The sequence below is a fragment of the Oculina patagonica genome, chromosome 11 (assembly GCF_052425735.1).
Source record: "Oculina patagonica isolate OP01 chromosome 11, crgOcupat, whole genome shotgun sequence".
Taxonomy (NCBI): Eukaryota; Metazoa; Cnidaria; class Anthozoa; order Scleractinia; family Oculinidae; genus Oculina; species Oculina patagonica.
The window spans coordinates 9,888,208-9,904,075 of record NC_135768.1 but is presented as its reverse complement, the minus strand read 5'-3'; the positions used below and the strand labels follow the sequence as shown (position 1 = coordinate 9,904,075).

At 38.8% G+C, this 15,868-nt stretch overlaps 1 protein-coding gene across 1 annotated transcript; it reads right to left on the bottom strand.

Annotated features, from left to right (window-relative positions):
* Positions 1–655: 655 nt before the first annotated feature.
* Positions 656–15,154, bottom strand: LOC144630269 (cartilage intermediate layer protein 1-like). Its single transcript, XM_078488607.1, has 11 exons — positions 15,019–15,154; positions 14,330–14,366; positions 12,546–12,697; positions 8,367–8,550; positions 7,177–7,482; positions 6,637–6,742; positions 6,385–6,539; positions 5,331–5,639; positions 4,403–4,768; positions 3,183–3,388; positions 656–2,348 (listed from the first exon to the last, which is right to left on the bottom strand). Exons 1-11 carry the CDS (start codon positions 15,070–15,072, stop codon positions 1,053–1,055), a joined length of 3,171 nt encoding a protein of 1,056 aa, XP_078344733.1. The 5' UTR covers positions 15,073–15,154; the 3' UTR covers positions 656–1,052.
* Positions 15,155–15,868: the final 714 nt, after the last annotated feature.

Below are 15,868 nucleotides of genomic sequence, written 5' to 3'. Positions count from 1 at the left end.
AAATGTTTATAATATCGCAATAAAGTCATAAATTAAAAATTCAAATGACTCTCTTTATTGTAACCTGAAGATACACCCAATTTGAGGTCAGGGACCAGATACTTTCACTTTTCTGTACGTATGCAATCTGCAAAGAAAAGCTTCAGAACCGTAGAAACAGTTCGACTCACTTAAAATTATTTAACCAAACCCAAATGGTTCAAAACAAGGTTGCGTCGTTTATAGCGAGCACCACTTTGCAAATTACAATTCGTTTTGCTTATAAATAAATTCCTTAACACACGAAAAAATTGTTTTGAACGTACTGACTTACAGCCAGCTCTCTTTCCATTTATATCGTGCAGTGGCAAATTCTGTGTAAAGTAACCGTTAGGGAAAAAAACGCTAGATTCAGAAGTTTTTGGACTTCGACAGCCCATTGAACGTTCATCGACCTCCCAACTACCCGCCCCCCCCCCCCCCTACACACACACACACACACACACACACACACACACACACACACACACACTTCCACCTTACCAACTAACTGATAACCTCCGTTTTTAGGCTTTCCAAAATCTATTTATTATTTAGTCTAAACTACAGAAAATTATTCCTCCCCCGCCCCCGCATGATTCAAAGATATTTCCATTTCACAACAGAACAAAAGATACTTCATTTAAAGTACTTTATTGAACATTTAAAAACAAACTGGAATCGTAACGTTACCCCATTTTCTTCAGTTTATAGCGCAGTCAGGCACTATCAACAAACCATTTCTGAGTCCTGGCAAACAACCTTTCTTACGGATATGACTTTGAACGTTAAGTAAAACTCATTTCCATGTAATTGTTCTGAAACCAGGACATTACTGGAACAGAGGTAAAGCAACTAGGAAAAAATTATATTGGTTTCTAATCCTTCAATATTATTACCTCACTAACTTATTTGTCTTATCAAGGTATTTAAAAGAAACCTATTACAATGAGGTATTAAATCTTTCAAAACATGTTTCAAAATATTGATCTCGCAGCTCGTCTTTGGCGCGTTTCGTGACTTTTCCGACAATCTCAATTTGGGCCACTGTTACGGAATTCCATCCATTCATACAAAGGGCATTCAGGTGCATCAAAGGCTAGCAATCCATGTCCATCGCTATTTATTTTCTTGACACCCTCTCCTACATCGTCTACTGTCCCGGCTTTGCAACGCTCTTGTGCGATCTTTCCAGGGCCTGAATAGAATCCCAGTTTACCGTCAGATATCTCAATTGGGGCATAGAACCCTGCACTTCTGGAAGATATCGCAATGGTAAAATTTGGCTGAAACTCGAGAATTGCTGTAATTGGTACATCGTAAAAACAGGAGGCGGTAGTGAGCATAGTGACCACAAGGAATGTCTCTTTGTCTTTTTCGCTGCATCTGTATTCAACACAAGCAGAAGCCACCCGATCCACATACCATTCGTTAGTGGGTCGTTCTTTTGTCAGGGATTGTTCTTTTGAAGAAAATCCGTACCTGGTTTGACGATCGGGTGTGAAACTTTGCACTGATACCCAAGGAACTGAATCTTGTGAGCGATATTCTGTTTTAATTTTAAGGAAACACTTCTTAGGTTCCTGGTTTGGTTTGCTGGCATCAGTCGTATACCATGACAGTGGGTGACCGGGTGGCCTGGAACCAAAGTCGTCGAGCTCGTTCAGTTTGACTTCAGCCTCGTCCAAGCGAAAACTAAACGCCAGCAAACTGTCACTGAGATCAACACACTTGTTCATCTCATCACCACCGAATATAGGCCCTGCCTGTGAAGTTACTTTCGTCGTGAACTGAAAAGAACGCGATTCATTCCCTTCTATAACAGATGCTTCTAATTCAGGAGCAAGCTTCTCCAAAATTGTATCATCGAGATTTAACTTACTGACACGTTCACTCCCATCTGCATTACAGGACAACTTGGTTGACTGCAAAACAACATTAGAGTCGCACCATGCAGGAATACAAGCTATTCCGTTTTTATTAGTAATTTCCTTGGTATATCCATAATACTGTTCCTGATTGGTATTCTCTTTGCCAATCAATGTCACTACAGCCCCCATGACAGGTTGCATGCCTTTATTCGTCATGGTGTAGGCCTGTGCTCGAACATAACAGCGCTTCCATAGAATGTCGATGTTGATGTATGATAGTTTATCAGTTTGAATGTCACCGATGTAAAACCTCCTGCCACCCAATGAGCGTTTGGTTCTTGAGTTATTGACTGGTTTCATTTCTCCCATTTGGCGCCATCTTCCGGTATTTTCATTCAGCCACCACAGCCATGGCGCCATTTCTCCAGTAGGAGGAAGAACATATAAATTAACGAAAGTCTGGAGTCATTGTACTCATTCCTGAACAAAAACTATGTTAATGAAAGAGCACCCGTCCCAAGAGTTTATATGTGACTACTGTTTGCCTCCCTAGAGGCAACAAACAATAAAGTCTTAGAACGTTTGCATTCTGTTACTCTTGCAGAGTCTTCTCTTTAAAAAAAGCCAAAGAAGGCAATCGAAAATTAAATTTTATTTCATTTTTAAACGTTTTTTATATTAGCTAAATGACATACAATATACTTTTAGATGTTAACTTTGTAAAATTCATCGAAGCGTTGCTACAGTTGTTGCAGAAATATGTGTTCAAAACGTAGCTTCAATCCTGGACGAAGGTATTTGAGCCAAAGACATATCGCGCACTTTTTGTGAATGTTCTGACTTTCAAGCGCAAAAAAAAAAATTCATCACCCTCTTTCCCTGCTCAATGTTGTTTCATGTGGCTTGAAGTTCATCCCACGATTTTCCCACGAAACGACAAGCTGGACAACAATGAAATGGAGGAGAGGGCTGGAAGTATGAGCTGTGGTATGCAAATTAGTGAAAATTTGTTTTTTCAACAGTTAAGTCAAGGACTACAAAAAACAGTGTACTGCAATATGACTATATAGCATTTCGAAATGTTGCAAATGATGCATTGCGTTTTGATTGCAGGTATTTCTGTAGCCCTTATGCATGAGTCACCTTTTTAAGAATACAAGGGGAATATACTACACAACATCTATCGGATCTTAATAATGGATTATCTAAATGTTTCCTTCTTTGAACATCGCAAGTACCAGATATTCCCTAAATATTAAAAGTTGCTTATTATAAAAGGTTTCAAGTTATTACCTTATCAGGGTCAAGATGAATCTTCATATTTCCTGCAAGGTCAAGTTGCTCATTATCCTCGTCCTGAACTTTGATTCTAAGTATCCCGTATGTTTTCAGTGGCTGAACGTCTCCTGATTGGTCAACTGTAGTGAAGTCTCCTGGTGTAGTCAATAAGTCACTGACGTTTCTTGCATCTTTCCAACTCACCCTTAGCTTTGCTTTACCTTGGAAAGTAAAATGAAAACATCTTCAAATCAACACGCACTCTCCAATTTTCTTCTTATATCATTCTTTAAAGTTTGTTTGATTCAGGTGGGGGTTAGCCTTTTGGGGGCCTGGGCTAAACTACATGACAGTGCCTGGATATGGAGTGTGCGCAAATACGACGAAACAGTTGCTAGGGTAAACATTTCCTGGGTCGGCAGAATTCTCGCCGAGTCCAGAACCTTCGTCGTTTCAGTCTTTTACCTTGCAGAACCAATTAATAACGCTGTAAACTGCAACTGCAAGGACTGCGACTTTATCTAAAACTCTTAGCAGGAGCCAAGTGTTGATGCTGAAGTTGGCAATTTTTATACTTTTTTATGCATGCAGTTCTTTGTTAAAAGAAAACAATAGCTCAATTGTTTTCGACAACCTATACTACAAATTTAATTCCGAAAAAGGGTTTAAACTGATTTGCTCATACCTTTCTCGATTTTCCGAACTTTTGCATTAGAATTATGACTAAAAGGTTAGCTGAACACTGTGTGTTAGTCCACTGTATGCATTATGAAGCGAGTTCATTGTTTCAGTCCAAAAACAATTCCACAAGGAGATTCTGTCGCCATATTATCACTTATGCAATACACAAAACAACAACTTGATTTAAGGAGAAACAATGATTTTCATGCTTATTTCAGGACTTTAATACTGCTTTCCTGCAAATTAATCTTGAAAAGCAAACAGATTTTATGTCTTTTATGATCTTTTATATATTCACTATGTCATTTAAGGATTGTAATAGAAATTTTTTAGGCTTTCAACGTTAACGCATAAGTGGACAATAAGTCACGCTCCCAACCACACAGAAAGTTTTCTCTTATTGACGAGTTCCATTCCATTATCAACTGCCAGTAGTTTTGCTTAGTGACCTCGTTCAAAACAGTCAGTATACAATGTTCGTCGTGGACTTTCAAGGCTTTCACGATTTTGTAACGAAAAGCCTTTTAATTGGCAACCGCCGCCTTGAAACTCACCTTTGAACGGCTTCCCATCTTTATGCAGCAGATTATCTGCTGGAAATTCTAGCTCCGCCATATTGTCCTCAGCGTGTCCCAGTGGCACTCTCAGGTCTTGGCTGCTGTCGAACGTCACTGGCGGGTCCTCCTCAGGTAGGGCTATGTTGATGTGGGACACAGTCTGGCTTTTCAGAATTGGCACGGTTTGAGTAGTGTTAAAAAATCGATCTGTCGGGTCATGAAATGTGACAACCACACGGTCCACATCATCAGAAAGAGTGAACGAGAATTTTCCCTCTTCATTTGTCCTATCAACTACTTTCTTTCTGAAGATAACTTTTACGTTCTTGACTGGGACTCGGTCAGGGCCACCGACGACTTCTCCTATAACGCAATGACAGTAGTAATCAGTCCTTCGAACAACGAAAATGATACCATAATGATGAAACTCTATCAACTTCTTTCCTCTGTTTAGAAGCCTCTTTTTTTTCAACGACTTTTTTATAATTAATGCACTTCCAGTAACCTGGAATATTTATTATTTAAGATCTCAAATGTTTGGCTGTCAAAATGGGTTACAAGGAAGTTCGTCAACCCTATGATATAAATAAAAAGGTATGGGTGGACAGGCATTAATATCAGTAATGCCAGTAGTTGTCATTAAAATCAGTAATGGGAAGTCGCAGTGGCCAGGGCCCAGTTGTTCCAAGGGCGGATAACGCTAACCACCAGATAAATCACTATCCAGTGGATAAGTGTTAACAAAACATACTACACTATCCACCGGATAGTGATTTATCCTGTGGTTAGCATTATCCTCCTTTTGAACAACTGGGGCTAGATGGTTACGGCCTGATGGGCCACTATGGTCGACCGCAAACTTTTTTGGGTGAACAATCATAAAAAATCAATAATAACATAATTATTTTTATTTAGAACAGCTCACCTTTTATGACGGTTTCTCGTTTGGCGCATGTGCCGCACCCGCATCCTTTGAGCCGATAAAACACCATGTCATTGTAACTTACACCGCAGTTTACGACAATCCTTTCTTGGTGATCCTCGCTCACTGGACCGCAACAGCAATCTTCTTTCGCTCCACAACTGTGTGATAATGATGAAGTCTGGGAGCATGGTTCGTCAGAACATTGCCCAATATCCAGGGTGTCCTCGCCTGTGCTTGCTACCTTACATCCTGGTGGTAGTTTTATGACGTGACTTCTTGGTGTTCGGTTGCAGGTATCTAATATTTCCTCTGTGTAAAGAGTACGAGAAGAGTTTTTTCATTGTATTGGAACTAGTCTGGATTCTTTAATTTATTCCAACTTTTACCTTACCATAGTGAAACCTTGGGTCCACCAAAAGAATGGGTGCTTGCTTTTGCTCTTATTTGTGTGTTTATTTGTTTTTTTGTTTGTTTGTTTGTGCAAAATGCACTTTGTGATGGTTTGTTAGTGAGCTGTCGTTCACTAACCCACTAAACCGATAAATCGCTCAACTCCTTAAGTGCTCTGGTGTAAACTTAAATTGATGGTTAATAAAATTAATATTAATAAATTGCTTATTCTTCTAAAGGCGGTAGGAGTTAGGGAGCACCTGACTGTGTGTACTAAGTAAAACGTGTAGCACATCTACTTAACTTTTATTCTAAAGGCGTTAGGGGCACCTGACTGTGTGCACATGTACTGCACAAGAGTATATGTATGTTTTTGAAAATGGAAGAGTAACCAGGATTCATAATTAAGTAAAATGTTTTTGAAACGTTCTCTGGTTAAAAAATTGTTAAAATATAAGCTTTTGGCAGCCGAAAGCTTATATGGTAACACATTTTTAACCAGAGAACGTTTCAAAAACATTTTACTTAATGTATGTTTTTGTAAACCCTATGCCCACTTTGCATATACCCTCTTTTTGGTACTATTCGTTTGAGAATAAAGAATTTTGCAATAAACGCATGTGCAAAAGACGATTCTACGTTACATAATAGAAAGATATCGTACCTTGGACCTTCAACTCGGCAGGACTCGAAATCTCCGATCCGTAATCGTTTGTGGACTTGCAAGTATAGAAGCCTTGAGCTCCATTTACGTTCGGGATGAACAAGTTAGATTTCGTTCCCATGGTAACCTTCTTTAAACGCCTTCCATTATGATACCTTTAACAAGAACAAAATAATTGAATTTAAGTATTAAATATTTCTGCCTTTCACGTCAATTGTCCATGTGGGAGCAAACAACGATTAATTGCTTTACCAGCTTATTTCAATTGGTAGGGTCACTTCTGCTTCACAGGTGAAATTCGCACTTTGTCCAGCAATGCGTGTCTTGCTCTTTGGATTAACGGAGACAAAAGCTGGCTCTGTAAAGGAAATACATGAAAATATGTTGGTATACAAAAAATGTGGAAGTGCAGTGGCCTAATGGTTAGTGATCTAGACTCCGGATCGAGCGGTCAGGCTTCAAGTCCTGGTCGGGTCACTGTGTTGCGCTCTTTGCCAAGGCACATTACTCTCATTGTTCCTTTCTCTACCGAGATTTATAAATGGGTACTTCTGGGGGGTAACATTGCAATGGACTAGCATCTAATCCAGGTGTAGTAGAAATACTCCTAGTCGCTTTATGCTACTGAAACAGCAGGGATAAGCTCTGGCCTGATAGGTCACTTGCCTTGCCCGCCTCACTAGTTGACAAATTGACAAAATGTACAAAAATGCACATTCTTTGCCCCGAAAGTATTACAAAAAGCTGGGAAAAATTGTTATTGCTCAGTTAACAAGAGCTAGCTCAGTATACCTGCATCTTCAAGACGGATCAAAAGCGGATGGCCGTCTCTTTGAATGCCGCCCTCAAGTCGAAGAGGAATGTAGTCGTTCTTCCTTAGCGTATAAGACGAATTTTCACACCTGTCAATCATTGAAAAGTGCCCACTCTTATTGGTCCTTGCCATTTCTGCACGAGAGGAGATTCCAAACCAAATGCTGACGTCTTGAAGTGGGGCTCCAGATGTCGTCACTACCCGTCCGTGAATAACACTATCAGGACACTGGCACTGACAAAGATCTGTGTCAAGTTGACCACGGAGGCAGGTTTTATTGCATTCTGAAAAGAATAGAAGTGTTATTGTGAGTAAAACTGTCTAGGAACTGTAGTACTTTTCAAGATCAAGATTCATCCGATCTTAGGTTTATCTGTCACTGAGGTTTATCTGTTGGCAGACCGAGGGAGACTTGGCGCAAAACTGCCGAGAAAAAAAAGAGCGGCCTTGGGTTTCGGCTCGAGGAGCGAGGCAGCAGTGGCTGCTCTGGACCGTGCGGCATGGCGAGGGAGAATGTCCGGCCCTATGCCCACTTAGGGCTATGGCCATAGGTGTAAGTGAAGTGAGGTTTATCTGTTAAAGTGGAATAAATAAAAACTATTGGAGATTTATACTTCGAAAGTCTGATGGATGAAGTTTCACAGGAGACAGAACGCCTTAAGGAAAAGCTGCTCCTTAAACAAAATAAGAAGTTACCTTTCTTCTCTGAATTACATAAGCATGAGGAGATTAAAACAAGATGGTAGTGAATGCATCTCACCATGATCTGAAGGACAATGAGGTCCAACTTTTTAGAAAAGGCCTGAACTTCGCCTTAATACCTTACCATGTACCACAAGACAAGACATTTTTAGTAACAGACCGATAAACCTTAGACATAGTGTTTTTGGATCTTTGAGCCTTTTCTGAGACTCTTAAAATGTATTTTCTTCTGCAAGGAGGAGAGGAGGGTTACTAGCTGTCAGTTTTCGTATATCTTGATCGATCCTCCGATTAGTACATGTATTTGTGTGATATTTAAGGTACATTGTAACAGTCCTTTAGCGGTAAAAATCAGCGTTTCATCAGTTCATGCTCGAATATCCAAATAATATCAGTTACTGCCTGAAAGTGAATCGATATTGCCAGGAACAAGTCGATTTTAATTTTCCCATTTGTACATTGTCACCTGAAGTGATTTTGAAGCAATTTTGCCATTCCTTCAGCGAGACACTCCTACTCTGATCCTCATCACACTTTCGAAGGAAAGCTAACTGGCACACTCTTGGACCACGCAGGCTCCACCTCCCCCTTGCAGCTTCGTTGTAGTCAACCAGGCCATTTTTGTTTCTGTCCATTTGTTGGAATCCCCACTGCAAGAAAACAGAGGGTCCTGAAGCAGGGTATAAAAATTCTATTTCTCAGCCCAAATTTTGCCCAAATCCCATTTCCCAGCAATTGTTTTGACAAAAATTTTCCCAAATTCCATTCCCAGTTTCCACTGTTTTTATTTGCGATTGCCAGCCCCAGTAAGCCAAATCCCATTTTCGAATTCCCAGTCAAAATGTGCCCAAATGTCCTTTAAACAATTGGTTCAACTTTCTGCACTCAATTTCAACTTTCTGCACTGTTTGGGATTAATTGACGTGCTCTCAGCCAATGAGCATGCAGAAATTTTTGTATGTATATTATTATTCGAGAAATTATTCGAAATCTGTAAGTAAGTTTGACCGATGTTGTGCAATTCGGACAACGCCACGGGAAACAAACGAATTGTGGTTGAACGCTTCGGTTATGTTTACAGATTTGAACAACTTTCCAAATCGGAATAAAGGTTAGTTTTTTCATTGACTTTCAATTGACCATTTTTCTGTTTATTCAATCGGATTAGCAGTGCTTCGTGTTAACGAAAACTTAATGGTTAAATCAAAACAACTTAGCTCATCTTTACGGCGGCATTGCTCAAACTGAAGTGTGCCGAAGTCTTGTGTTATTATATAATAATAATACCACATTTTGACGTCATCTGTGATCTATAATTAAACAGACGCACTGCAAAATGGAATCTATTTGTTAAATGGAGCACGCGGGAAGTTTGGAGAGCACGAAAGAAGCGGAAGAGTTGCCCGAGGCGATAGCCGAGGGCAACTCTAGCTTCTTGAGTGCTCTCCAAACTTCCCAAGTGCTCCATTTACCTACTAGAAGATGGTTTTCCATATTCTATAAGAAAATAATGCACGCTTGAGGTCTATAACAGCTGCTAGTGGATGCCCGAGCCGTCAGGCGAGGGCATTTAGCTGCTTTTCTAGACCTCAAAAGTGCAGTATTTTCTTATAGGACATAGGAAAACTATCTTCTAGTGGGTTTAGAATACAGCATTAAAAAGAGCACAGAACTTACAAGACTCGCGGCCGCTCACGGCATTTTACAAACGCACGCAGCATTGTTAAAAGTGAAAGTTTAGTTTATTATTTTCTTTGGCAGCTTCTTTATAAATAAACCAAGATACCATTCCATTCATATTTCCTATTTATATAGTCCTTTCTCCAACTACCAAAAGATTCTCACAAAGCCAACAAATCTAGTTGAAATATTTACGCATTCAAGTTTGGTTAAGCCTACTTCAATTTCATTCAAATGAAAAATTTTCATGCGTTCGTTTCGCAGCAAGTTTTTCAAATTCGCCTCTTACTCGATTTAAAAGAAACAAAAGTGGAGTGTTCTGTCTTCAGATTGTGGCTAAGAAAGGTTTCTTACCTCAAAGCGTTTCTAGAGTTCGGCTTGTTTTGCTAAATAATTTCCAATCAATTTCGGGCAATTCACGGCAAAATAGTGGCGTATACAACTCCAAAGAAAAAAAACAAATTTCAACGATTCTTTCTTCATCTGTCGCTTCCTTTTGCACTGTCTTACTTCCATTTAAGCAGGTTAAACGTTTTTGATAAAAACTCGCTGCTTTAAAGCATCATTTAAACAACAAAACAAGAGAATAGATGCGAAGTCGACGAAGTCGTTCAGCGAAATTCGCACATCCGGGGTACCGGGCTTCTATAGTTTTCAGCTAAAGCCCGCTAGAATTCCATCGCGCGTATACAGCGGCTATATTCTAAAACTCGATGGAGCACAGCTAAAAGCATGAACCAATTGTTTTATAACATTGCCGGTGGAATTGTGCATCAAAACCGGCCGCGGGAAGAAAACTGTGTTTATTGTGTGCAGTGTGAGAACATAAACTTAGCGGTCGAGCAATAAATTACACATGTACAAGTTTACACGATTGGAGCAGTTTGTGTCAAATGGCTGATAAATTGACTAAGTTTATACGGTGGCAGAGCGAATAAAAAAAATGACAAAAACAGTAAATACTGCTGTTGATTCTGAGGCAAGTTTTCGCTGAATTAAAATTTAAATGTTTACTCCCCCGTGAAAGAAAATTAAAACAAAACAACCTCGAACAGCAGAACAGATTCTAAGGGTAAAAGGGTCAAAGAATTCGGTTCCATGCTTACTTTTAAGTATTTTTGTGGACCGATTTTTTTTGTTATTGATGTAAATGAAAACGGTAGTTAAATGAAGCGCCCGATGAAGTTAATTTTTCCCGAGCGGCAAAATCACAACAGAGCCGTAGACGCTTTGGTGTAATGCTTAAAACGCGAAAACTTTCGTCAGGCAGCTAGTTTTTAGTGCCATCGAGCTGTTGTCATTCATGGTTGGCCCATTCTTCCACGTTAGGGCAGTGAAAAAAATGATTTTCGTCCTTCGAGACTCGCACGTTAGTTGTTGTTATTAGAATGAAGGAAAGCACACAAACAACTTTGACGGCAAAATCGAATTTATTTTCTCTTTCGCTCTCCGTCTCATAACAGCTTACCTTGTAGCTCGTTTCCTTGGGAAAATATTGAAAGGATTCACTTTTCATATTCCGAAAATAATATGTCATCGCTTTAGCAAAGCACCCGCAGCGTATGAGCTTTACTCAGTGAGATTTTCGCTCGTCGATTACGTCATCAGCGTGCTCCATCGGGATTTTGAGCACGCTTACGTATACTGAATTTGATTGCGCGGCTCTGCTTGCTATGTTATAATTACATTTTTCCCTTTAGGTCTCTCCTTACAGTACTTTTACGACTAAATGAATAACCGCCAAATGAGAAATTAGTATAGGAAATCGCACGACCGTCAAGATTGAGAACTTTCAAAACATCACGAGTACTTATTAATCACGAATTCTAAATTCACAAACTTAATTAAATATCTTCAAGTTTGTAAGTCTTCGGGAATCTTCGAGTCGACCTCGGAAATCTTCAAAGTCATTGGATCATTTTAAAAGTCTTCGGAGGTTTTATGGTCAACTTCGAAAACAGAAGTTAAATAAACTCCTAGAGAGTACAATTTGGGATCATTTTGTACTGCTCTCGTCCAATCAGAATGTAGTAATTCTGTTGAGTGTACTATTAACAGCCCTCCCAGTGCCGAAATTTTTCGGGCAAAATGCTTAGAATTCGGCCAACAAGCCTAGAGAAAGAATAGAAAATAAGCCGACAAATCTTAACATCACGCTCGAAACGAATTACATCTATAGAAAAAACGTATTGAAAATATACTGAATTTTGTGGTTCAAAAGTCCAAATTTCTCATTCATTTGTTTTCGTTTTCTCTCGCAAATTGCTATAATCATGGTCAATTTTTCGCGCAAATTTTGCGAGATCCCTCAGTTTGATTTAATTGCAATCACATTTGCCATAGCTTGCGGACTTTGAGAAAGTCTATTTTTTTTTTGGGCAATAAGGTGTCCGCCCAACCCCCCCCCCCCCCCCCCCCAGGTCCGAAGGTGCCCGTACGCCTATGACTATTAAAGGTGAAATCGTTTCTTGTATATCATTGCTACACTATCATTGCTTGTGAAGAGGATTAGAACGACCACTTGCAACCACTCATAACAAATTCCCCTTATTGTAAAAACAAACGAATAATTGAATTTACTCAATAAATACCCTTTTTAACCGTTCAATTGATTTTTTTGGTGGTACAAATTAATTAGTAGAAAAGCGCTTTTTCACACTACAGTAGAATTTGGATGAAGATTCCTTCCACAAGATTGTAAAAAGGTACAATATTTTACTTTGGAGTATGCGCATAAGCCATCTTTGGACTTTTTTGCTGAGCTGTACCGATTTTTTTTCTTGCCTTTTTCTTTTCGTTTTTCTCTGCGTTCTAATTATCTCTACCTTCTACTCTGTACATCCTTTCTACTGTGATTTAGCCGAGGTTAAATGTCTAAAGTGGCTCTATCAAGAGTGCGTAAGAGAGGAAGCCTCTTACATTTCTGCTCTCAATTCCCTGGTCACCGGCGCTAAATCTCACTTACCATAAGAAGCCTTCTTTTAAAGTGCCGTTGTTCTGTTAACCAAGATCTGTCATCGGGCCTTGCAAAGTGAATCATATTTAGAACACGCTTTTGAAGTTCTTTAGCATATTTGATGGAGAATTTGGACAACTGGTCACTTGGGCATCCAGATGCTGTTTTAATACAAAAGAAAGCACACGCTATAAAAACGTTCAATCATCAAAAAAATAAATCGCAAGCAGTCGTTATTATGAAAAGGACTTAATCAGTTTTGAACTGTAAACATGAAGAGTTTTTATGCCAGCGTAATATAATGTGGACCATAATACTATAGTTAGAACATCAGGCAGTATGACCTCATTATAGTGCTATTTTGAGGCATGAGTACAACTGATTTGCAAAAAAGGTGATGTTATTTGCTTCAAATTCACGGTGACCTTTCTTACTTTGCAAGCACAATGTCCAGATGTGTATCTTTAAAGCTGGAGAATTTCCAGAGATTTAATTTGCAAAAAAGGTGATGTTTTTGCTTCAAATTCATGGTGACCTTTGTCATTTTGCAAGCACTTTGTTTATCTTTAAATTTGGAAACTTTCCAGAGTTTTAATTGGTTAAGCGGCCATTGGATACCAGCCATTATGTCATGCCTGTCAAACATGGTCGACAGGAAATCGTCTTCCAGTGTGTTTTTTATTAATAAAGAAAGATTTACCGATAGTTCGTGGTTGTTGTTCACAAAAAAGCTATTCCATGCTGTAACATTGATGAAGGGCAGAATCAGTGATTCAGCGCTTCCGATTATTTCCGATGTTTTAATCATGATTTCGACTGAAACTGAACAGACAGACGTTTTTATTATATCATAAATCAGATAGATTTCCACTCAAGGTATTGTTCGAAGATTTTTTGTTACCGTTAAAGCTTTCAATAGAGCTTTAAGAAGTTTAAAGAAGGGGTAGAAGAAAGAAAACCATTTTTGGAACACCGCCAGACGGTTGACCCCACGCAAGAACACCCCAGTTATGATTTTAAAACTATATTAAATCTTCAATATTTCTCATTTCTCCAAATTATACAAATCCTTTGAAAAAAAAAAATCCTCCAAAACATCCCCCAAAATTTACAAACCACCCCCCCCCCCCAAAAAAAAAAAACATAGATTTATGAGATGAGGAGAGAGTTCTTAGATTGCTTGAAATGTGAAAGAGATATTTCCGATAAACCCATGTAAACGGACTCAACAGTTACATTTATGTTTATTCCCTCTTTAAGCATCTCTTTCTAATATGCCCCTTCTGAAAGGTAAAATTTTCTAATACAGTATTATTCTGGTTATAAGCACCCCCCCCCCCCCCAACTTATAAGCCCCCCGGTTATAGGCCCATCAACCTGGAAACAAAAAAATACATCCGAATATAAGCCCCTCCGGATATAAGCCCCCCTCTGCTGGATGACAGTACTGAACAGGGCTAAATGTTGTGTTATTATGCGTTTTTAACTTAAAAACGTTTTTGATCAACACTCCCGTAGATCTTTTTGAAACGTTTTTTTTATTATTATTTCGCTTATAAGCCCTCCCAGATATAAGCCCCTTCGCTTATAAGCCCACCCAAAACCCCTTACGAAGTTGTATAAGGCCCAGAGCTTATAACCGGAATTCTACGGTATCCGGTTTTCGTTTGCGTTTTGCATGGTTTCAAGCAGCAATTAAGGTGACATGTGATTTCAAGTATATTTTGTACTTCGTGACATAGCTTGATGGCGACTAAAACTGCCCATGTATTATTTTCTCTAGTTTTATATACCTCTATCTTGTCTTTTCTCTGTGGGAGATGAAACAACCTAGGAGAAAAGGATTTCTGTTGTTACGTTTACTGGTATACACATTGGGTATGCCGGAAAAACGGCAGCAATTCATTCTTATAATTATTTTATTCTGTGAAAGCAGAAAACGCAAAGGATATCAAAGTTCGCATTGCATGTTTTGTCTGAGTGCAAATGACACCAGGGTCAGAGACGAAAAGATATCTTTAGCACCGCTTGTGAAATAAATACCAGATGCAATAGGAGCATAGACACAGAAAACAGTGAAAAGGACAAAAAAAATTCAGCGCTTATCAAAGAACAATTCTGAATCATTGATATTTTTTCTGTGAAAGAAGAAAACTCAAAGGATATCAAAGCATGCATTGTTTTGTCTGACAGCAGGGTCAGTGACGAAAAGGGTATTTAGCACCGCTTATGAAATAAAAAACCAGATACAAAAGGAGCATAAACACAGTTAACAGTGAAAAGGACAGAAAATACTTCAGCGCTTATCCAAGGCAGTATGCTTGTATTTTAGCGGCACGATATATCCTTGGTAGATGCGCTTTAGTGGCGCGATGGAGGAAAGTTGTTGTCAAAGGTCTTATAATGCCAAGGATTAAGAAAAAATCAGTCTCTTAAGATGATACTGAATAAGTATTAAAAAAAAACAGTTAAATCAACTTACGGTTACTGCTAGCATCCAGACAAGGAACAAAGCCTGAAGTACGAACTTTTCCATTGACGAGGAGCACTTCTGCCGAAAGAGCGTGAGCGTAAGCTAAGATAATACTACGTCTCTCGGTTAGAAAAGCAAAATCTGCAATACAATTCCAGGCTAGGGCCTTTATAGCAAACGATTTTTGAAATTGAGCCAATGTGATAGGAAATCTAAGCTAAGAGAGCAGAATCATCTTTTCAAAACAGGCGTGGACTGCTGATAGCATAATCGTTTATCAACTCTGAAGAGTAATTTAACTCTTCTATTATTCCGATTAAGGTAATATGCGCCCGTCGTAAAGGGGCTTTGTCACGGATTTTACCATTTTTTTGAACAGCCAAAGTTTATATTTGTGTCGTAGAAGACCTAAAAATAATGGTCTTTTTTTGTTTTAAATTGCTACATTAGAGCACTAAAATTGTTAACAAGCCTCCTTGACTGTAGATAGCTCGTTTGGAAATAGATTGCAACTTGAAAAAGTAAGACTTAAATTTTAAGACGGATTCCGCTGAAAGTTCGAGCAATGAGTGCAAAAATTAAGTACCAAAAAGCTGCTTAAAGCACGGCAACATTTTATATACTATCTAAAAGATCTTATCGAACTTCATTTGTCTTAGTGACCCCGTAATTAAATTCTAAAGCATTGTCGAGAAAATTAAAGTCAATCCTCGTATATAAAAAAATATATATAACTTGTGTTTATAGTGGTCATGCACTTAGCTTCATATCTCTACGAGATAGCTAGTAAAAATGTTCGAAACGCGCGCCATTTTGTGTTGAACTAACGTGAAACGTCCGTTTTAACTGAAATATAGAT

What these genes read in the sequence shown, in the direction of transcription:
- LOC144630269 (XM_078488607.1), bottom strand. Translation starts at nt 15,072, where the DNA reads ATGGAAAAGTTCGTACTTCAGGCTTTGTTCCTTGTCTGGATGCTAGCA. An exon ending in AGAGAAAAGACAAGATAGAG is followed by an intron (nt 12,698 to 14,329) that starts GTATATAAAACT and finishes GTATTAAAACAG; the next exon opens with CATCTGGATGCCCAAGTGAC. An exon ending in GATCCGTCTTGAAGATGCAG is followed by an intron (nt 6,743 to 7,176) that starts GTATACTGAGCT and finishes TTTCCTTTACAG; the next exon opens with AGCCAGCTTTTGTCTCCGTT.